Source organism: Pieris brassicae, chromosome 6 (genome assembly GCF_905147105.1).
Source record: "Pieris brassicae chromosome 6, ilPieBrab1.1, whole genome shotgun sequence".
NCBI lineage: Eukaryota > Metazoa > Arthropoda > Insecta > Lepidoptera > Pieridae > Pieris > Pieris brassicae.
Genome location: NC_059670.1, coordinates 12,159,264 through 12,184,076, shown reverse-complemented (window position 1 = coordinate 12,184,076; position 24,813 = coordinate 12,159,264). Strand labels below are relative to the sequence as shown.

At 35.6% G+C, this 24,813-nt stretch overlaps 1 protein-coding gene across 1 annotated transcript; it reads right to left on the bottom strand.

Annotated features, from left to right (window-relative positions):
• Window positions 1-1,185: 1,185 nt before the first annotated feature.
• LOC123710564 (cleavage and polyadenylation specificity factor subunit 1) lies at window positions 1,186-23,758 on the bottom strand. The gene is made up of 29 exons (XM_045662539.1): window positions 23,387-23,758; window positions 22,903-23,123; window positions 22,572-22,745; window positions 21,469-21,629; window positions 20,829-20,968; window positions 20,414-20,524; window positions 20,049-20,230; window positions 19,329-19,467; window positions 15,090-15,268; window positions 14,670-14,865; window positions 14,003-14,118; window positions 13,375-13,513; window positions 12,785-12,924; window positions 12,358-12,471; window positions 12,017-12,148; window positions 9,152-9,343; window positions 8,314-8,496; window positions 7,454-7,607; window positions 6,803-6,981; window positions 6,039-6,253; window positions 5,777-5,923; window positions 5,024-5,096; window positions 4,660-4,812; window positions 4,390-4,584; window positions 3,277-3,391; window positions 2,634-2,750; window positions 1,841-1,970; window positions 1,377-1,485; window positions 1,186-1,300 (listed from the first exon to the last, which is right to left on the bottom strand). The coding sequence occupies exons 1-29, from the start codon at window positions 23,547-23,549 to the stop codon at window positions 1,220-1,222; spliced, it is 4,350 nt and encodes a 1,449-aa protein (XP_045518495.1). The 5' UTR covers window positions 23,550-23,758; the 3' UTR covers window positions 1,186-1,219.
• Between the last annotated feature and the right edge of the window lie 1,055 nt (window positions 23,759-24,813).

Sequence of the window (24,813 nt, the reverse complement as noted above, 5' to 3'; positions counted from 1 at the left end):
AAACTGCGAAGCGAAATTAGAGAATTATCACTAAATAAATTTAAAGCTCTCGTTAATCAATAAAGCTTTTTATAAATTTTACGAATACTTAAATGATCCTAATCCTTGGGATTGATTAGCTCCAGTTCAAACAATTTATAAAACTCAAAACTTAGCGATTAAAAAGAGTGGCGGAGAGTTTTTTGCCAGTTCTTCATGCCCGCTCTACTCCCTTGACTAGCGAACTGGTGGTAAACGTAATTTTAGAATTAATTTAATTTCTTTTCTGACGTTCATAACTATACTTATTTACCTATATTAATAAATTTATTAAAAAAAACTAAATGTTACTTGCTTGCAAATTAAAATATGTATTTGTAATTAGCACCCGAAATTGAAAAATTCTAATTATATGACATCTATTGCATATTTTTCCAAAAACATTTTACCCAAATACAACACTTGTTAAGTTTAATTAAAATATTGCCTTTAACTGATTTAGATTCATAGATCACTGTAGAACTGAATTAGTCGATGTACGTTGGTAACTAGAAAATAGGTAAGTCTAAGTAGTCTATATATAAAAATGGAATGTCTTGCTAAAACACGAGAGTGGCTGGACCGATTTGGCTATTGGATCTCATTGGTCTATTTGAAAATAAAATAAAATAAGTTTTGACGCAAATATAATAAAAGTAATTCGGTTATGCAATAGTTCTTATAGAGATGGAGAAATAATTCAACTGAAAAGTAACAAGATATGGTTGGTTAAATGGATATTCAGTATTAATAAACAGTCAGTGTTCCACAAAGAACGGTGCGGTGGCCGTCGATACACAAACTTATACTAGAATAATAAGTCCTGATTACATACCTCGTTACAATATCTTACCAGGAAGAAAGGCACACAATATTATCAGCCGTAAGGATTTGGAGAAATTCTATCAGTTTGGGAACAAAGAGAGTCCAGTCCAACAGAGGGAGAACAGTCAGCATCATGCATACGAACTTTCTAAGAATTTCGTTCTTTGGTTTACAAATTGGCTGATAAGTAGGAGTCATGGATTATCTTTACGTTTTACTTTTCTCTATTTAACGACAAATCTCTATAACGTCATAAAATGCAAAGTCCTTTCAGTGTCGTTATATAGAGTTTACACTGTATATATGTTTATGGGTTTGAGGATAAATAAAACTTCACTCAGCGAACCTTAACATTGTATTTACAAAGCACATAATACTAAAAGTGCGCAGTCAGTCTGTCTATTTCATACAGATCTCCAAATATTTCTTCAACTTTAGTGCCAATCTTTTTCGCAATCTGAAACAAACAAAACACTCACAACCATTTGGTATAATTGATAAATTATTCTAAATATACAAATAGTAGTACGTACGTCCTGTTGTTCTACGACGGGCATCGAACTGTATAACGTGACCAAATCACCGTCCAACATTCCACGAGCCGCGCCACCGGACACTGGACGGCGGGAGAACTTGTATGTCCTATAAAGAGTAATTCATAATCTCAAAGTAATTCAATAAACAATATTTTATAAATTAAAAGAAATAATCAATAAAGCGAAACGTCAGTTTCTGTTTTTGTATTGGTATTAAATTAACTCTAAAACCACTGAAACGAATTTACTTTAATTTATTATGGAGAATAGAAAACGTTTCGAAAAATTGTTTTTCGTTCCTTTTAACAGCTACCCTCATTTTGTTTGGTTGAAGTGATTTCAAGATTGATGTCAGGAATGACGGGTTGGAATTGTAAAAATATTTTGGTCCTGGAGGGTGGTTCATTACAGAGGGCTGTAGGCTATATAGCTAGTGTTAAATGAATACAATAATTGAATACCTAAAAGCCCTCGGATTGAGTCCAGCAATATGACAGCAATAGTTGTTCATGACGTTCTGCAACATCAGCAACCTTCGGTAGACCTTCTCCGACACGGGCACCACGTAGCCCACGCCACCGTCGAGGGTTGCTTTAAGTACGTTTATTTTAATTATAAGCACTCTTTAGTTTGTAAGCAATTTAAAAGAATTTGTACTATTTGTCATGTTTAAGCTATAATAAAAAAAAACAATAATTCATAATATTAAACCCCTTAATAGCGCTTCAAGTAAAGTATTCATCTGTCCCTTTTCATCACAGCATAAACACAATTTGATAGAGAAAGACAAAAGGGTACTCCCGTTAAACGAGACTACTTTTAGAGCAAGAGTTTCGTTGAATTGATATTTTAATTTATTTGCTTTGAAAGTAAATAACATATATTCTCCATTGTATATCAATTTTTTATTAACTGTCTAGAGATTCTAATTCTTTAATTTAACTACTTTACTGCGACCTATACATATTTTCATAAAATCTCTCTCCCATACACTGTATTCTGCGTTTGGCTTCACTGGGACCATGTAAAGCCAAACGCAACTATGTCTGACAGACACATTTCAATGCCTGCTTTGTACATCATATTTTTATACACGATTAGTCATCTAAGTTTTCCAAATCAAAAGAAAAGTAACTTCGTGTACTATGCATAAAATACACAAGACTTTTCTATCATATTGTTTCGGTTTTTCTATAGAAAGTCCGAACGGCAATGGTTTCTACGACCGGTATCTGTATGAGTCTGAAAACTCACTGAACATAGTGACGTGTCGCTTCTGCGGGACGTTGGGCACGGGACGAGCCGCGATCCGGAACATGGCGTGCACCTGCTGGCCCAGGTGGTAGTCGCTTTTGCGGATCAGACGTTGGCCTGGAAGTATTATTTGGAATAACGTTTAAGAATGAAGTTAGGAAATTAATTAGCCAGCTTTTTGCTTTTGCTAATAAGTTTTAACAGGTATACCTCGTAAATAAATAAGACTGTTTATTTTCAGAAATAAATATTTTTTGTCACTCTATGTCAAATTTTTTTTTCTGTTATGCATAGAGACAGAATAAGGATAGATAGTTAAAACTGTGTGTGTATTTGTGTGTAAGTGAGTGTGTGTATATATGTGTGTGTGTATGTGCGCGCGTGCGAATTAACTAATTTATAACTTTAACGGGAAAAGTATCACTTAAATTAAAAATGTTTAAAACTTTCCACGTAAAAAATAAATAATTAAACTAAACAAAATTGTCATTATTTTATGAAGGTACAACGATCTTATACAAGTTATGCCTTTTTTTATGGTAAGGAGACGACTGTACGCTACTGCTTCTGCAAGGCATTCACCATTATTGATTTGTCATCAATAACAATGTCTGTCTTTCTAAATATAAGGAAACATATCGACCTCCGTAGCTCTCCCTGGCGTGCGGCTGATACATGAACAGCGCCAGATTCCCCTCCACCTCACTCACGAGGAATCCCAGATTCGTGTTGTCCACCACGAACTCCATGTCGTATATCTGAAATAAATTACAATAATCTAAACATAATGTATGTTTATGTTATGCTTTAAATCTTAAACTTAAAATGGTTATACAATTTTGATCATCAACTGATTGCTACTTTCTACGCTTTAAAAGCCCCGTTGAAAATACATGAGAAAGCTCTAAATAAGATGTTACTTTCTTTGATAACTAAAACAGAAATGAAAAAAGGCTGAAGGCTAGATTAGACTTTGCATCTTCTACCGCATTAATCACGAAGTGTTCAGAGCAGTTGTTCGGATCTGTGGAGTTGCATCATCGGACGTCAAGCCTAAATACAAAATACCGTCCGTATCACCTCGACGTCCCTCGTTCCACAACTGAGCGTTTTTAAGGCAGTTTTTACCACTGCACTACCCAAAGTCAAAATAAAAAACATTTATTCATATAGGTAACACAATGTACACTTATGAATGTCAAAATCAGAAAAGTATATAAAATGCTTCTAATTTACATTTACCGCCAGTTGTCAAATCAAGGGCGTAGAACGGAAGCGAAGACCTGGCAATAAACTTTCGCCACTCTTTTTAATCGCCAAGTTTTTTTTTATTACACAACGTTTGTAAGGAACTGCAACCATAACACCATGTTCCACATGACATCAGCAGGAGGCATGGTGAAATAGGAGAACGCACTTACATTCTCGTGGGAACAATACGCAAATACATAGTCAAAAATAACTAACATCACCACATACAGGAATTCAAGTACGACCAGTCACCACAAGTAGCACCCGTTCACGAGTATCACGCATGGCCAGCCATGTATTTTAGGGAAAGAGCCAGCCAGACCCCGCTACCTATTGAAGTATTTCCGAAACAATTCACCTTAAGGTTCAAGAAAACAGAAAACATTCAACCAATTCTTAAAAGAACCGGCAACGAACTCGCGAGCCCTCTGGCATTGATAGTGTCCATCACTTAACATCAGAGAAACCTCCTGACGCTCTACCCTCTGTTCTATAAATATAATACCTGTGCACTCCTGAAATCCCTCGAAACGAGCGACAACGTCCTGTGCTGCTCTTGGTACCTCAACAGAGATATGGACTTGTAAACGTCGGCCACCAATATGAGGTTCTTCACGGCCAACATTCTGTGCACGTAAATCTGCGTGTCTATGAAGGCCACGCCCACTAAATCGTTGTCTTTCAATTGCCAGATGTAGATCTGAAATTATTATTAATTATTTAACCAACAATCGTTTTAACTATTTATTATATTTATTAAAAAAATATAAAAAACCTTTTGCCCGACGGCTGATATGAGGAATCCGAGGACCTGCGTGAGGGCAGTGACTGGTCCCTTCTGCTCCTTGGCATAGATCTCCTTGAAACGGTTCTTGGTCAAGGGCTGGCCTGGCTCCGGCACCACGTCGATGATGTCGTATATTATTATCTGAAATTAGAAAAGTTGAAAAGAAATTGTGTCGAATTGATTTGGGTGTGGTTTTTGACAACCATTTTAAAAGCTCCAAAAGCTGGTTACATACTTTAAAATGTTTTTATTAACAAATCTAATTTAGTATTCTAAATAGTGTGAATTTATTAACCACTCTAAAGTGACTTTAAACTAAGTTTAAACAAAAATATCTCAATAACGCGTTTACCCTCCCTCGTGATGTGATATCTTCACTGTAGTTATAGTTAGTCCCAATTGCGATGTAACCTCGAAGGCCTGACCTGAAATTCATATTATTATATTGTACGCATATAAATAGAAAATTAAATAGCCGTTAATTTCTTACAAAAATGTAACTATTATAATTATACAAACAAGCAATTTGTTACTTAATAAAAATACGATATATATTATTATGGACATTCTCAATACTACAGAACTCGCAAGTGCGTGGCAGGCCTTTCAAGAATTGGTACGCTCTTTTCTTGAAGGACCCTAAGTCGAATTGGTTGGGAAATACTTCAGTGGGCGGCTGGTTCCACATAGCGGTAGTACGAGGCAAAAATAGCCTTGAAAAACGCTCAGTCATGGAACGGCGGACGTCGGGGTGATACGGGTGAAATTTTGTATTCTGCCTTGACGTCCGATGATGAAACTCAGCTGCAGGTATTATTCCGAACAACTCCTCTAAATAGTCTCCATGATAAATGCAGTAGAAGATGCAGAATCACCCCACATCTCTACGCAATTCTTACAAGGAATGCCATTTTCTCTTAGACAAGCTACTCGGAGCCAGTATGTGCCAGAAATTTTGAAAAGGTCGACGTCCCATCGCATTTAGGGTCATCTTTGCGCCGTTTGCCTTTTTGGTCCTTCCCATCATGTGACTCGTTTTGTCCATGTTCCACAACGAAGCCTAACTACATGTACATAAAGCTTGTATAAAAACAAGTCGACTTACGTAGTTCCCTCATAGGACAGTGACACGTTCTTGAGGCAGGTCACGTGTTCCCATTCCTCCAACTCCACCCTTGTGTTGGGTATCACTTCCCAAGATACAGGGGAAAAGAGCATCACCGAAAACCTTTCTTGCATTGGGTAGGGAAACCTGAAAAAGAATAATCATTTTTAGATTTTAAAAAAACATAAGAATCTCTCTCTCGCTCTCTCTCTCTATCTAAACTCTATTCATATAAGCGAAAAAGACAAACGACGAGACTTGCCTATCTCCCTTATTTTCCGTACTCTTCTCTTTATCTTCTCCGTTAAACTTGTAATAGGAGGTCGTAGCCTGGGCCACGGACGAGACCAGGCAGTAGGTCTTCGACTCCAAATGGAAGGTCACCGCGTGTGGGGTCTCTCGTAATGGGACTTTTCGAACGGCCCAAGAAGCGTCGTACGACAGATGGGTTGGGAGAACACTGATTCGGAGAGATCCCTGGAATCGGATGTAATATACCAGATGAAAAGGTCAAAATGTATCATTTTTATTCTTATTTTGACAAATGTTTGGCAATTAAGATTTAATGTATGGAGATTAAGATCTCATAGGTTAACAAGTCTAAGTTTTTTTGAAATACGTAAACTTCAGGTTCTATAAAATAAATTAATTAAAACCTCTTTTTTATCCTGCTCTTACTTCCACACACATTGACACAAAATTAATGATCACAGATACAGATACAGCATTTTAGTTTAAACACTGAAAAATGCTATACAGAAAGTTTCGAATAGGCCCTCGAAGTTTTTTTGGAAGATGGACACTAATGCAATAGACGTACGTATACACATAATGCGTACGACCGTGTCGTGATATGTTTTACTTTTTTTATTTCTCATGTATGACATAAGTTTTTAATGAGAATAAACTTCTATCTAACCCTAATTCAATAGGCATAGCTACGAAACTTAACTAAAAACCGTATCATAACAAACAACGGTTGCAATATAACATTAAAAATCTATTTAATGAGTACATTAAAAATACCTTAGCATTGAAATACAGGAACCCTTGCGGACAGTTGGTGTTATTAAAGGAGGCGAAGGAGGCGACGGGCGCCTCCTCGGAGCTGATGGGGTGAAGGCGGAGTTCCCCTCGTGCCGTCAGCAGGAGGAAATATGGCGTCTCCCCGCATAGGAACACGCCGTTGTAACCACCCACGTTGCCTGATCATTCAAAAAGTATTTTTTTACTTTAAACCAGTTTATTAAAGACAAATAGTTTACTATATTTAGAAACTCGTTGAATTTTAAGCCGAAGTTAGACGAAATCCAAAGTACATTTGACTTGTAACACCACCGCTACTCAAGAAAAGAGCGTACCAATTCATAAAAAGCCGGCAACGCTTTTGCGAGCCCTCTGGCAATGTGAGTGTCTATGGGCGGCTGTACCACTCAACATCAGGTGAGCCTCCTGATATATAAAATAATTATTTCACTTGTCCGTTTATAGCATATACTGCTTTCTTATTAAAGTACTTATACATGACCCTGAAATATAAAAAAAACATCCTGTTTACCCCAATCTTAGGTGACGGACTTAAGGAAAGTAATTGACCTTTAAAAAAAATAAAGAGTTATTTTTGACCTAAGTCACGCCGTGCTTTATGGACCACGAATAAATTTATGAGAATCTCACCAAAGTATCTCATACATCGCACGTTCTCCCTTAAGGCGGCCGCCTCGTACCCGTCTTCGGGACAACCGATGTACCCGCCCTTGTACCCGAATGGAAATGTGGTCTGCATCCGGGAGAACCGCAGCTTCAGATTACCACGAGGGTATTTGTAGGCCTGGAATAATGGGATGATATTATTCAAAATGCAGTTTTAGCAGATTCAATCACGTTTCCAATGTATAACCGACGCGCAGGTTGCAATGTCGTACAGGTTGGGATATTATTGTAATATTATTTAACTTCCGTATCAATGCTTTCGTCCGTATAAGTCCGTATCTATGCGTAGATACGTACGAGATATTTTAACATACAATTTTAACAAAAAATTATTTAAAAAATCGCCGCGCGTAGGCCACCTAGTCAGAAAGCAAACGAATGTCTTAAAAGTGTTATCAAAATAATTGTATACCAAGAGTTATGTAACATTTGTTAAAATGCAGTCCCTTCAGTGTCGTTACACAGAATTTACACTGTATTAGGTTAATAATAAAAAGCTCAAACGAAATGTTAACGTCTACACTTTTAGCCAATAAATTGTAAAAGGTCAGTATTGGTATTAATAAATTTTTCATGGATTCATAAATTGTATTTTTGTAATTAAAATAGAATGTACAATCGGTCGACATCACTTATATTCGTTAATAAGCTCATAATTCTTCAAAGAGTTTCATTCAATTGAACATCCCTCCACCAACCGCCACGGAACTCAGATATCATTCTACTAAGGTAAGATGTACAGGAATGGCCCTATATGTATAATACAACGAATATTTTATTTAATAAATTACTGTCGCTTATGATAATCTTGCTTAACTACTTACTTGATATATCATGAGCTGGTCATCCATCCTTAACAGTAGCAGCACCCTGGATCCCTTATTCCCGAGACCCACTACCAAGATCTCCTGCAGTTTATCCACGCTGGGACTGTGACCTGAAGTCAGTTCCTCTTCTTCGGAAGGGTTTAGAGGTATAGCCACAGATTCTAAGCTGTCGGCTAGGATCTGAAATTATTGAATATATTCATGGATTTTGGATTTCTCTTTTTTACTAACTTTATAGTTTCGTGAAAATTATATATTTGAGGCAATATATATGAAGTTTTATAAAATTAACAATGGTAAAAAAGATCAGAACTGGACGTATTTTAGACCGCAGTCCCACTAGATATTAAGTGAGATGCGGACTATCAAAGGAAAGAGCAAATGTCTATTTAGCCTCCGCTTGAATGAACCGATGGATAGGAAATATTGAAGAGGCAAGGAGTTCGTGTAGTGCGCGGCACTTGGGAACGCCATAAGTTAAGAAGTGAAATTAATTATCTATGGTTCAAAATATAACTATCACAAAATCGTTTAATTAAACACCTTTTTAAAACATTAATTAAAGCATTAATTCCTTAGAATAAATACTTAATACTTTTTGAATGTTAGTTAAAGATGCTTTATTCTTTCTAAATGGTTTAAAATGAAATTACTAAAATTATTCTAATTGCAAATGGGTGGTCCTTCGAGCCGGAAAATGCTGTTAATAATATTTGAATCAAACCCCTAACTAAATTTAACTTCTCGATGGCATTATGGTAGACAAATCAACTTAAATCTCAATCTTTATAAATCTTATATGAAAATAATAGATTTAATATTTTCAATAACTCACCCTGTGTCCTGCACATACATCCCTGACCAGGAAACTCAGCTTCATCTCGGGCAGTGAATATATTTCAAGATTTCCATTGTCTCTTACGACGTAGAGCCAATACGTCGGTTTGACTTCTACGAGTTGCTTCTTCCACCAGCGCGAAACTCTTCGAGGAACGTCGGGGTTTTTCGATTGTTCGGCTAACATTATCTGTGAAAAATATTTCAAAAATACCAACATTCATATATTTTGAATTGTGGATGAGATATTTTTAAACACTATCGACATCTTAATATGTTCGTGGAGCCACAGTAGCAATGTATATTATGTATTCGGTTCAAAGATTCTTTATTTCTCAAAGAATTACATTCACCTGATGAGAAATTTAAGAGTAGGTCAGTAATGTACATCGTGTTATGAAACTATTTGAAAATAAGCTATATATCATAAAAATATTAGTTACATTATGTACAATATTTTTTACAAAAGTGCAGGTAGGTCGCATCGATGTTACAACACGCATTATGTGACTATTGAATATTAATAATTGATATAAATAAATGTTAGAAGTGAATTTTTTGATGTATTCCAAATACATTTTTGATTCTATTCATTTATATTGAACTGTTACGATTTTTATAGACATATGTGGATTATTTTTAATTTGGAGGACAATTCATTAATTATTTATGCGCCTTGATACATTATTTCTATATTTTTTGGTTGGGATTTATATTGATTGGATAAAATATTTCGATCTTTAATGGCTTCAATTATATTTTTTACGTGGATTTATAATTTAGACTTTTTAAGTTTTGCTGTCGTTAATGTTTTTAAATATGTATTATTTTTTCTGCGATTTGTAGTATAAAGTACATAAAAATAAAATTTGACACTGCACCAACACGTGTTTTTTTCAAAAGTTAAAATAAAAAAACTAGGTAAAATAAGCATTTTTCCTGCTTTAATCATAGTTCCTGTAATTACAATAATGTGAATCATATTTCTAAATGAGTTCGGGTTACATTTAAGTTCATCAAAATTTGCTAGTTCTTCAATACTTCAAACAAGTAACTTTTTATTCTATCTGTATAAATTGGCCATTCTTGGTCGAACTCTCCCGTGTTGTCAGGCCGTACTGAGAGATGTGGAGAGACCGACGGGTCTATCAGTGGTAGCTATTTGAAGCTGAGGGAATCAATATTGAGCGGAAGTTTGGAGTTTAACTAACTTTGGTTTTTGGATAACATAATTTTTTCAGTTGGTAACCTTGTTTTTCTTGGATCGCTGTCTTGTTGCGCGTTCCTCTTTCTGGCTACTAGGATGCGTTATCTCTGGTGATGCTAATAAAATTATTTTATTTAAGTGGTTTCGAGAAGATCGGGGGCATGTGAACTGCGCTGGTTACCTTTCAATACTATAAGTTTGTCGAATCTTATAAAAGCAGTATCGCCTGCTTCTTTTTCAGTAACTGGGCTTGGAGTTCCGACCGCGTGTTAAGGACTTCAATCGGAAAATCCTCCTTAATGTATTACTGAGTTTTTCTAAACAAGGCTTGTTTTTCTGAATGTGTAACTTGAAACTCATACTATTAAACATTATAACAACCGGTTTTCACCTTTCTTTCCCAACATTCTGAAACTATCAATGTTATTCACATTGAAATCCAAAGTACATCTTCTTGATATATATAATATTCTCCGATTGAAAATAGGTATTCTAACTCTCTTCTACTTCGAACTTGACTAGGTTCTTTCGTCGTGAATGCCTTTCTAAGTTATTTAATTTGACTTTTTGTTCAACAATTGTTTTCCTTAATAGTTCGTTTTTCAATTCTAATTTTGCAAATTTCTGGTGAATTTTGTTGATCCTCTTTCATGTTTAACATATCTTTTTTTTGTTGTTGAATATCTGTGTATTCAGTAACATTTGATGAATTTCTTCCATATCATGTATGTATCAGTGCCCTCTATCCGAATAAATATGAATTTATAAACGAATTTAGTAAAAGCTACGATAAATTTATATTTTTCTAATTTCTCAAATGTAACTTTAAACGAATTTATCTTACAATCTTTGTTTTGTAGTGGCCAAAAAAAACACAAATAGGTGTAAGTCGGTTTATTGAAAATTGGGCCGCTCACTTAGTTTATTACGTATTGAACAAATGTTAAGTATTAAAGATAATTTTGTTGACCAGTTCGTATGGATGACTATGTCGTATTTATTATTTGTATTTCGTTTTGCACTAAGATTTTTTTAAAAAGCACTTTAGTCACTTTTAGTACTAAACGTCACAACTTGATTTGATTGTTTAAATCGTAGCGCAACAGTTGGAGCCTCCTCGTCACAACATTTAAAATTCTTATTTGTTTCGTTCTCTTGAGCACTAACTTTGACTATAACTTAGTAGTATTATTAGATGTTTGAACTGTTAAAGTCGCAATGAGCGCAAAAAGTATTTTTTAAAAGAAAGAGCATGCAGCCTGAGTTGGTAGTTGCGCCGCGAGCTACCCGCATTTAACGTATTTAACATTATATATTATATTGTTTCTTTTTTCCACATTATCGTTTAGTACTGTACGGATAGTGTACGAATTTTTGTGATTAAATAAAATAAATAAATTTATTTAAAACAGCGTAGCCAGCGTAACCATCCAGATAATTCGTAACAACTCGTAAACAACCGAACGAGTCAAATGAATAACTATTGCACATGCGCACTTGTAGCAAGATTCTTAAGAATATGTTTCATAAAAATGTTTAGAATTTAATTAAATAAAAATTAGAAGCTAACAATACCTACCTACCACAGAAATAAAATATATTTGTAACTAAGCCAAATCACTGATAAAAAATAATAATTAACAGAAATCCACTCACGCTGGCCATAGAAGCCGGTGTTTGATCTCCTCCGTAGAGTAATTCGTCATCATTTAATTCGTAGATGACTCCCGGTTTCAGCCCTTCTGCTTTTACGTTCTTCGTTGCTTTGCCTGTGAACTCGCCTTTTACCTGTTGAATGATACGCATTAATACTTTTAAGAAATGTAATATGTCAAATTTCATTTTTTTTGTAATAAAACAAGCTTTATGAAACAGTCTAAATTAAATATACCTAAATTATTTTAATTTTAATCGCATAAGAATGAAATTTTAAATATATTTTACAATCATTTTATGAATCAGGAAAGTATTTGTCTGAGATTACGTAATGATATTACCTGTACATTGGCGATATTCTGGGCAAACAAACCGCTCAGATCCCGATATGGAGCCGCCCTCACGACTGCTGGTTTGTGAGGCACCGCTTGACGAGTGGGGGCTAAACGTCCTGACTGCAAACATTTGGTCACTTTATAGTATCAGAACTGTTTTCATACATTTCGCTAAACAATTTCCAAGGTATTCTATTTGTAGTTCCTTAAAATGTCCTTGCAGACTATAAAACTTGTTACCAAACATATTTTTTTTAATATTGACGTTCATAAATGTACATAAATACCAAACAGAATAAATTTATCGATTTGACAACCTCATCAGAAACAATGCACAGCTCTTGAAACTAGATTCAAGTTTGAGTGTCTATCGAGATTAGAGGCCTAGAAATTAGGATTCAGTAACTAATTTTGAAAATTCTTTATGACTCACCACATTGTCCTTTCCTCTCAGTTCTCTTAAAGCCAACACTAAAGCTCTTCCGCAAGTTGACATTACGCAAAGGTAGGGATCCGCCGTGATGGCCGCACGCGCAGTCCAGTCCAGTGATATCGATTGTATCAGCACGCCATCTGTTGGTCAAAAGATACTTTAAATTACTTGCATTAGACAAACTAATCTCATTATCAACTAGTATCGAATTTGAGGAATATTTAACAAACAAACTGGCCAATAAATTTGTCAATTTATCACATCTTAATTTTGGAAATATTACACATCAATTTTTAAAAAGGTTCTTCGTAGTCTTGTCTTATGTTACATAGCTTTTACACAACAAGAAAACACTTTTTAAACAGCCAATACAAGCTAATACAGCTGTGATACTTTTGACATTCAACACCTTTTGTCTTCAGTCACCGTGACCACGCACGCTGAAAAGCACGCGAAACGTCGGAAAAAAATTAAAATTATGTAAATAATTATAACTTTATAATAATAATACATAGCTTCAATCCGGTTAAAAAGTGTTTTCTTAAGGTTCTTCGTGTATTTGCATAAATTATTATGTATTAACAACTCACTTTTAATAAGCCGTATACCGACTGTAGTAACTTGAACCATGAATTTGTTGTTTCCCAAATTCCCAGCAAAGATGGTCGGTGCACTCGTCATGAAACCGGAACTGTCGACTTCGTTGATCTCTTGTCCCGTTTGGAGGATCTGTGCATTATTAGAGGCAGATGATCAACTATTTGATAGGTGACGCTGAGGTCTAATATAAGACTCGAGAGTCGAGACTTAAAACCTCATAATGTAATACCCATACTAGGTTTTACCCGTGTACCTTGTGATATATAAAGTAACAAAAAAACTGTTGTGTGGCAGCAAAATAATTTCATGTTTTGGTGTTCCGACTTGGAATAGGCCAACAAAATACAATATACATATATACAATTGCTCATGGGTAAAACATTCTTTTAGTAGATATTAATACGTTATAAAATACTGAATTTTTTTTTGGTCTACCATCAAGTTTCCACAGCGCACTCGATGACAGATCTTTTATGGAGAATAAATCACACCTTTTTTGAAAATGTAATGCCTTTGAGATCGGTCTAGTAGTTTTTGTGCGAAAACATTACAAACATACATCCAAAATCAAAAACGTTTCCTCTTTATAATCATAGTAAAAATCGTAAATAAGCTCACCATACTGGAGTCCTCCTGGGCGAGTATCATGTAGGCGTGCGTCCCCTCCATGTCTCTGTGAGCGTCTCGGTGCACTTCCGTCTGTTCCCCGATCACCGTCCACATATCGATACAGCCTAAAATCAAAAAGCATTTGAAGTCCCAAATCATAAAAAATGTTATAATTAGACGAAAAACATATATATTGTTTGCTTTTGCTTTTGCATTTAGGAGACCGATTGAAGTTTTATTTAAATCTTTTTAATTTTTAATTCATAAATGAAACCATTCTCATTAATATGTTTAGTTATACCTTATTAATTTAACACGAGAGCCATCTAGCGGCAGTCGACAGTAACAGTCGTAGATCGATAAACAAATAAAGGTCAAAAGATTGGATCAATATTAATAACAAAAAAACATAATATTAATTTAATTTTAACTAGTCTCAGTCAACGTATTTTCAAACATCCTCAAATCTTGTTTCATTTAGAATAAAGTTTCCTTTTAATGTAACCTGGAGCATTTAGTGTAAGTTTCATAGATGACACTTATTCATAAGTATGACATACATGTGACAAATCCATTAAGATATGGAAGTCATAATCTCCACCAAGTCCCAACTCTGAATCTAAAACTAATGCCCAAAGCAAAAATTCCAAATTTATCAAAATCCAAAGCAACTCACCCGGTAACTCAAAAGCGGTGACCAGTTGAGGTCTAACGGATCGTTGTAAGACGGCTAACGCCCCGTTTTTTCCTCTTCCACAGCATGCCACTAGTTCTATAGTGTTATGTTCGTTCCTCCTTTCCTCGCTCACCAGTTGCACTTCTCCCATCGAAACATCTCCGATCGGACAGATGTTCAGAAGAGAGTCACATACCTGAATCATTTTTATTTTTAGTATTTTAATCGACATCAAATGGTCACTGATTTAGATAAATTTATTGTAAAAGTTAAGACTTGTAACTGTCTAACTACCAGGGCCTTCGTCAGCAATCTACCACAGTCCACTCGCTTTCGCACATGATCCGGATCGAAGGACCATTATATGAAATAAATGAAATTGTTTGAAGTACGAGTTTGAAGGGGTTTTATTATACCTACCTCAAACACATAACTCGTAAGTTGAGTGGACGTTCGAATATCCGAGCCGTACACTTCCAATTCGTCTTTATCACTAATTTCTATAACATTAGAAGCCACGCAATCACTGATCGTGTCCATGCGACGTCGTTTAGATACTGGATCGGCTAAGTCTTTATTTTGGATTTCTCTTACTGTATCTGAAAGTCAAAAAGTATATAATGTATGTCGAGTTATGTTAATAAAGTAACCATTAATTCACATATATTATGATATATATTGTTACGAGCTAGGGGATCGGATAGAAAATGCCGTAGATTTCTTCAAGGGTTTATTTCTTGGTAATCAATGAGGAATTTATGGGCACAAATTAATTGCAGAGATGCACTAATAACACACAAAAACACAGTCACTAATTCCTTCACTTATACACACTTCACACTGTACTTTATCACACTTGTATTCACTTTATCGCTTCGGTGTTTCTCTCTTGTTATCGCATTCCAAACTAAAGGCGACTAGTCGCGTTTCGGCTCGCTTATATGGGAATAGTTCTAAACAATATTCGAGAACTTTCTAGGCGGGCTTGCTACTGAGTAGCGATTGCACAATTCTAGAACGTCCGCACTCTTTATCTCTTTCGCACGTTGCTCCGTCCTTGTCGTACGGCGTTCTAGAGTGCTCGTCTAGTTTCGAGAAAGTTCTGATCTTCTCTCTCTCTCTCTCGTATCATTTCGTCCTTGTCTCACACCTAGAAAGTTCGGTCTAGAATATTCCTTCATCAAAGGGGTATAACTAGGCCTGAAAACGCCTGAAAACGGGTCTCCTGAAAACTGCACTACTCTACTACACATGTTCTGAAACCGACTGAAAAAAGGTTTCAGCTTCCTGAAAACTAGGGTAACATTATGGAAATTACAATTTTCTAATATGTGATTGACCCTCTCCTGAAACGGTCAGAAATCATATTACAGCCTGCTGAAAAGTTCTCTAACTAGTGGAAAAATCTATAAACATTGCAGTCGACCCGTCTTCGTAACACTACCCCCTCCTTAGACATGCTCGTCCCGAGCATCATTACTTATCCTTAACAGCTGCACAAGCTCTACATTTCTTGATCCAGTCGTCTACATCTTCACGATAATGTATCCAATAAAACATTTCCTTAACCTTCATAAGAGTCCGTTTATTCCTAAATATCCACTAGACAAGTCACTATGACACATTTCTAATATGTCGCGAACCTTGAATCTTGGCACAACAAACTGCAAATGATCGCCTTGAGCATTTTTCCATTTACGACATAACACTCCATTATGTAGAACTAAACTATCCCATTGAGCCCAGTAACTCTTAGTAGTGTTACTTGTAGATGTAACTTTACTCCATTGCGGCTTGACAGCTGAAGATTTCATCCAGTCCAGAATTGGTTTAATGTCAGGATCTTGTTGTTGCTGTTCCCGAATTAATTTCCCACACCAATCTGGACTTATGGTATCTGTTCTTAGTATCCTCACGTGGTCATTATCCCTTCCATCCTGTTCGTTAACTTTATCACACGGTCTTTGAGACACATCATCTGAACTCCTTCTTAGCTCTCTTTCATGGGTTGATAACATGTCAGAAAATTTCTTTAACTGTCCCTCTGCCTTTGATAGAAGTATTGACAGGGCTTCCGTATAGTTATCCGGAACTGTTTGAACTGTGTTCCACTCTTTTTGATTACTGACTTGGCCGTCCACATTGATTACTCTGCAGGCATCATAACCACTTTTTGAACGGTTACCTTTAAAGCAAACTTCCTGTTTTCCACACTTGAACATTCCTTTTTCTAGATCTATCTTACAGTTATAGAACTTCATAAAGTCCAAACCGATTATACAGTCATCTACTATGTCAGCAAGAACAACTTTATGTCTGTAAAAACTTCCACCAATCTTGAAGGTTGCGATACCTTCTCCCCGATCGGTTATGCGCTGACCTGTTGCCGTCACAAGCTGTACAATGCCTCTAGAAGGGCTTTTATAAAATGTCTTCAAAACTGATATCTGATCACTGTTCGTGAAGCTCCAGTATCGAGTGTTAGGTTACACTTAGTTCCATTGACTTCTCCGTCGATGACTAAGGTATTCCCACGTCTAACCTTCACATCACCTCGGAAGTCTTTCTTAGGGCACGAAAACCTCATATGCCCTACTTCCCGACAGGTGTAACAGGTTGACCCACGTTGACCATTAGCTTTTTCCGTGATAGCCCTAATGCGGTAAGGTCGATGATCCTTGCAAAATGCTTCCACTTCCAACGCATGAGCAAGAGCATCCTTAAGGTCCTTATGGTGACCGAGGTTCACAGCCATTCGAATTTCACGGTCTCGAATACCGTCGACAAAAGCTTGAACCAACATCTTGTCTGCAACATCTGGTGAGGATGCGTAGGCCTTCCTTACCAGCTTCTCTATTTCGAGTCCCCATTTTTGCAAACTTTCATTTGTCTGCTGTATTCTATCCTTCAATTGAGCCCTGTAAACGTGCTCTAAATGTGCGTCTCCATACCGTGATTCCAGGGCATCTAGCAGTTGCTTCAACGTCACCTTACCTTTCTTGGTATCTAATATGGAGAGGGCTTCGTCTCGCAGTCCCAGAATAAGGGCGGTAACAGCTTGATCGTCAGTCCACCCGTTTGACTCTGCTACAGTCTCAAACTGCAGCTTGTACGCGCCCCAAGAAGATGTACCATCAAAGGGAGGCACTTTCAGATTTCCAGGTGGTGTTACAGTCGTGATAACACCAGTAGTCTTCAGGCATTGGATTTCATTTTCTATTCCAAGGATACGTTTATCCTGCTTGGATAGCTTACAATCCATATCAGATTCCAAATTCTCAATCTTTTTATCTACCTGTATTTTCAGGTCACAAAGTTTTTCTCCTATATGGCGAGCCTGCTCCTCTTGACGTCGTGCCTGCTCCTCTATCATGCGACGTGTCTGAGCCTGTTCTTCCATCATTTGGCGTGTATGTTTTTCTTGACGGCGTGCCTGGTCTTCCATTATTTGTCGTGCCTGTTCTTCTTGACGGCGTGCCTGCTCTTCCTGCCGGCGTGTCTGTTCTTCAATCATTTGGCGTGCCTGTGCCTGTTCTTCCATCATTTGACGCAGAGCAAGAAGGATGTTGGCCTCGTTGCTTTCGCCCATCCCACGGTTCGCATCAAAACTTTGTCGTCGGGCGGCGTCACGTGCTAATTGCGCCCTTGTCTGCACTCCCTCCGCAGCTGGAGACTCTGCTACAGACTCCTCTTGATTCTCCCTTGGAGTAATTGGCATTTTTCTATCCCACTTCTGACACCAAAATGTTACGAGCTAGGGGATCGGATAGAAAATGCCGTAGATTTCTTCAAGGGTTTATTTCTTGGTAATCAATGAGGAATTTATGGGCACAAATTAATTGCAGAGATGCACTAATAACACACAAAAACACAGTCACTAATTACTTCACTTATACACACTTCACACTGTACTTTATCACTTGTATTCACTTTATCGCTTCGGTGTTTCTCTCTTGTTATCGCATTCCAAACTAAAGGCGACTAGTCGCGTTTCGGCTCGCTTATATATCCCTGGGAATAGTTCTAAACAATATTCGAGAACTTTCTAGGCGGGCTTGCTACTGAGTAGCGATTGCACAATTCTAGAACGTCCGCACTCTTTATCTCTTTCGCACGTTGCTCCGTCCTTTTCGTACGGCGTTCTAGAGTGCTCGTCTAGTTTCGAGAAAGTTCTGATCTTCTCTCTCTCTCTCTCGTATCATTTCGTCCTTGTCTCACACCTAGAAAGTTCGGTCTAGAATATTCCTTCATCAAAGGGGTATAACTAGGCCTGAAAACGCCTGAAAACGGGTCTCCTGAAAACTGCACTACTCTACTACACATGTTCTGAAACCGACTGAAAAAAGGTTTCAGCTTCCTGAAAACTAGGGTAACATTATGGAAATTACAATTTTCTAATATGTGATTGACCCTCTCCGGAAACGGTCAGAAATAATATTACGGCCAGCCTCGACCCGTCTTCGTAACAATATTATAAACGATTTAACTTTTTGATAGACCATTACCTGTAATGTCAAACATACTGAAGAACCATACATAAGTGAGATTGGCCTGTTGGAGTGCAGGGCTGTCGAGAAGATGCCAAGCTAGGCTAACTGTCTAGGAAAGATGGAAGGGGGCAAGGAGGAGTTCAATTTGAGTTAAGAGACTCGTAATTACCTTCTGTGAGATCGACAGTAGCCGCTAACGGTCGATCTATAGAGAAAATCATTCTGTTCTCCCTCTCTGTCACTCGCAGTAGAAGAGAGTTACCCAAACGAGACCCCAAGAAAAGAAAGTCCTCTTCGATGACACACATCTGAAATCACAACATCTGTAATATTTGAGCTAATTACGCTTTATATCGGGTATATTGTTCATTTTTGTAAATGTCTGAAATCAGAGAAACAGATACAGAAATGTGTCTGCCTACGATGACCAAACAAAACTTGATCATCGATTGGCAACGCACTGTGTGTAATTCCACAAATCATTTCGAACTACTTTTGGCCTTCTCAACTCGTAAATTATTACATCCAAAAATTTGGCACATTTATCAAAGCTAGTGAAGAACTTGAAACCTTGAGTATATTCTACATCTCATATAAACATAGAACTTAGCACCAATAGCACTAGATTCCTTTGTTAGTGAACTCGAGAACGCATCATTCAATAATAAACTGGGCTATCACTTCCCATTTATGTTTTTCTGGGATTATTCTTCTCATTCGGTTTGAGATCTATGTAATAGAATATACGAAAAATCACTCGAAGACCACAGTCATTTATAGTTCCTATTAAATACATCCTTTCCGTTTTATGGTCCTTCTATTTAACTGCTGATTTTTTAAATTAAATTAAATCTTATATTAAAACCTAAAAATATTAAATCCAACTCACACAGCTGGTCAATACAGAAGCTGCAGCTCTATCCAAATGGAAGCTGTTGACACTTCGAACAGAGTCGGACAACATCGTCAACACGTAGAGTTGGCCTCCGCGAAGTGCCAAGGCTACTCTACTCTCGCCCAACGTGGCCACTTTGGCACCATCTAGGGTTATACACACTCCTTCTTGGATACCTAGAACATTATTACATTTAAATAAAACATTTCAAATCTATTAACACATTAATAACAAAAAATTATACGATCTTATGCCAGTTGTCATGGATTCTATTTCTGAGAAAAAAACGGCATGCAAAGGATGTCTGATGTGCCGTAAAATAAATATATATTTTTTTTTAACACTAAATGAATACTCACGTAATGGGAAGTTAGTTGTATGTGTGGCTATACTATTTAATGATACTCCGTACGGTGGAACCGACTGGTTTAAGTATATGAGAGAGTTTGCTGCTAATATCAGGCAACCACCTGCAAAGAGTTCATTTGCTAAAACCTTTTCTATATAACTATTTCAAAACTAAGAAAAATAAAATATAACATAAATTAATCTTCAAACTACTCATATACTGTACCTGAACCTGAGTATGCACTCACAATACTATGTGTCCTTATTGAACACTTACCCTCTATAAAATTCAAGGACATTAAAGAAAGACTGAACTTCATTTAATAGACAGATCTGATATAATATATGTATACAAACTAAATAAAAAAGAAATTCTTACTTCTATATTTGGTATAATTATTTTTATTTGAAGGCTTTAAACCTTACCAAGTGGTTTCTGAACAGGCACAGCTTGCAAGCAGTCAAAAGGAAGGCCACCAGTTGACCAAATAACAGGATGGACGCGTGCACTCATGTTCAAAGAAACGCCAGCCATTGAACAGGTATCACTACGCACTGCTACACGACTAAGAAATAAATAACTTATATAATTGCTTTGTTACTCAATGTGTGGACACATTTATATGCACTAATATTATAAACAGATTTGTTTGTACAGTACAAATAATTTTTTTATATTTCATATAATTATAAGAAACACTTTTTAAGAAATATAACAAAATAAAAAAAAACAGTTCATAAAATCTCTCAAAAATATAGTTAAGGATTTCTCATTCCCTTTAGCAGAACCATCCTAGGATGTAATGCTGCTATTTCAGTATATGTAAGATAGGTAAGAATGGAACAGCCTTTTTAAAGCATTTTTGCAAGTGTTATTGCAAACATGCTTTTAGATCACATATTTATAATTTGAAAGAATTCTGTTAGTTATTAAGTATAAAGCATGCTGTGCTTGCCTATAAAATGCACAATCAGTATTTATTGTAATTTTTGTTACAAAACTTTTTTGTAAGGCCTGTTGCACAACTTTTTTAAATAAATAAATAATATTAGTATAGAATCTTACCCTGGGAATGTTCTTACGGGTTCATAAAGAAGTAACAATGTTGGTTCATAGTATCCATATAAGAACTGCAAATCTAGTATATTGTCTATCTTCTCGTCTAAGTCTTTTAATACTATTACATAAGAGGCTAATGTTGGGGCTCGCATCATTGGCTGAGTTTGCTGTAATAAGAGTATTTTTATATTATTATAATAGATTTGGTGTTATTTAGTTTATTGTATACGTTTTTTTTCAACAAAATCCCTAGTAGGATACAAGTTTTGTCAATAAATACATTCACAATTTGAATGTATTTATTCATGGTACAGTAAAGCTACTTGCTATTGGCCTATTATAATATAAATGAATATTTAAATGATCCTAGTGCCTGAATATGATCAGTACAAAGAGGTAACGCAACTGATCGCTCGGCAGCATTTCCAGAGTCCGGGGCGATCCGTTATTCATCTGCTATCAAATTATTTCAGTATAATTAGTATTATTACTATTTTCTTATATAGCCAAGTTCACATTTCAAAGATACTAAGGATAGAATACTCGATTTAATGTCATTGCTTGTGGCGGCGTCCATGCGTTGGATTATTTCTCTCCCTCAAATATGACGAAGGAGCTAATGGCTGGCCATGCGTCATACTCGTGAATGGGTGCTACTTGTGGTGACCGGTCGTGAATTCGTGTATGCGGCGATATTAGTTATTTTGACTATGTATTTGCATGTTGTTCCCACGAGAATGTTAGTGTGTGTTCCTATTTAACCATGCAGATTGCTGATAGAGGACAAATCCTATTTTTCATTAGTTATTAACTATTAATTACTTAAGATGTCATGTGGAACATGCTGTAATGGTTGCAGCTCCTGACAAACATTTTGTAAAGCATTAAACTTGGTGATTAACAAGAGTGGCGGAAAGTTGATTGCCAGTTCTTCTTGTCCATTCTAGGCCCTTGATTTGAGAATTGGAAGTAAATGTAAAATTAGAAGCATCTAATATGTATTTATTTATTAACATTCATAAGTGTACCTTGTTTTGTGTTTGATTTTGAATTAATTGTATTATGTACACTGATGAAAAGAATAAGTTTACTGTTCTTTATATACATACATTTTTCTTGTCATCCTCTAGAGGTTTGGCCTCTAATGGATCTCCTTCTTCAGATGTAAGATCTTTTCTAAATGGCAACACAGCCAACTTTTTTCCATATAATAACATGACTGCGCATCGAAATTCTGGATCCACTCTTATCCAAGGAATATGGGGGTGTGTAGTCCAACCATTCTATAAGTGAATAATTAGGCATTAGATTTTCTGTAATTTTATTCAAAGCTTAGAATATTGTTTTATCACCTTAATAAAATTTTAGATTAAAAAGGAACATAGCAAATGTTTAATAAATCATCATGTTTTATTACATTGGAAAACTTTTAATATTTACCTTCATATCATCCTCTTCAAAGTAATGCATACTTAAAGTTACTAGATTGTTTGTCTGTGGGTCATACTGTAGGACAGAAAGCTTTGCTTCTCTGAATGACACAAGTAATAGATCACGGCCGGCACTAGGGCATTTTACAGATGAAATAGACATGACATTTCCCCATAATGTGTATGATGCTAAGCACTCCAACTTCATTTTGGGTGGTATTGGTTGACCAGCTAGAAGTATCAATTAAGATTACTATGTATTTAAGCATACTAAGATAAAACCAACTGTCCATAGTTAGTATATTTTCCATAGCTATGGAAAGTATTAAATGTGTTTGATGCTTAGAATTTAATGTGGAGTTGTACAAGAGTGCCTAGGCTTAGAGATTGTTTAGTAAATACAAAAAGAATGTATATTACAATGCAGTGAGTAACCATTATATTTCACCAAATCAGAGTTATAAAACGGTGAGTTTCAGTCCTAACCTACTAACCTGCATTGACTTCTTTCGTGGTCCCTTCAGGTACTAGTCTGAACACTTTTAAAATATTGGCACCAGCTGTCACCAAGCACATTTCATCATTCTCAAAAAAACAACAGCTTACAGCATATTCCACCCCCGTAGCCGGGTGTGTTTGCCGGCAAATCGAATACATATTTTACAAGACAGTATTAAAATAGGTTAGATCAAAACTTTCAAATTAAGAGAACACGTATTTTATCATTCACGTTTGATTACCACTTATGTCTACGCATTGTAACAGTTTTTATTTCATTTAAACTTTGTTTTAAAAATAATCAACATACAGAATCTTCTCTTACTGTTTTGAGTTGTTTGTTTTTGACATTTAACCGTACTTATTACTACCTAGTCGCAAGCCAACAAAAATGACAGCGACATTACATGAAAAATTTAATAACAATCGTCGTCGAGTGCAGATAATAAAGGGAATTTTCTATGTATGACCTTATTTTCTACAATATAATTAGTTCATAGAATGCCTTTTCAATTTTAAATACTAAAAGCATTTTTTTTCTCGATATAACCGAGACAATAAGTATACTAACTAAACGTGATCTTAATAGAAATATGTTTTTTTTTTATATTAGTTTGTCTTATTATAACCAAAAAAATAATCATAACTTGCAATCATATAAATAGAAATTTCATTCGTATTTGACCGAACCATTACTTACGTTCGCGACATGGAGCTGGTATATTAATTTAAGAACCTATTATTATACTTGGTAATACATGATGATTATTCAATAAAATATTGGGTAGTGAATATTGGCCTTTATTATCGTAAAGAAACATTTGAAAATAGAATAATATGATAACATAGCATATGCTATAATATGTTACCTTTATTTGTATTCTTAACATAGGTATATTTTAACTAATTTACAAGTCCATAAATCACTAATACAAAACAATTATTTTAGAAAAATGTTGAGTTAGGTAGTTTTAGGTTGGTAAAGTAGTGGCTATTCTGCATCATTAGTACTTTGGTAATATATTATGATACATACTAACATGTATACAGAGATATCATATATTTGGAAATACTAGTATGTATGCATATAAAATACACAAAGTGCTACAATTTACTATAACACAACAAATTTAAAACCAGAATAATAAAAAAGTTTCTACTTCCTTGTATTAATTATAAGACCAAAACTACATTGTCCAACAATTTGGCATTGAAGATTATTTATAAAAAAAAATTGCTTCAAACCACATACTAAAATTTACCAACATTAAAATAAGATAATATTTTTCATACTATATTCTTACACAATAGTATATTAGTATATAAAGTTAACTTCAATTCTTAAAACATCTAACATCCATAACTGTTAAAGTAAGTAATTATTATAACTACACATTTAAAATCTTTATTGATTTACAGTAAA

Coding starts and splice junctions, on each gene's coding strand:
- LOC123710564 (XM_045662539.1), bottom strand. CDS start 23,549: ATGTATTCGATTTGCCGGCAAACACACCCGGCTACGGGGGTGGAATAT. Junction 12,925..13,374: donor CGGTATACGGCTTATTAAAA/GTGAGTTGTTAA, acceptor TTTGACCAACAG/ATGGCGTGCTGATACAATCG. Junction 6,982..7,453: donor GCGATGTATGAGATACTTTG/GTGAGATTCTCA, acceptor TTGAATGATCAG/GCAACGTGGGTGGTTACAAC.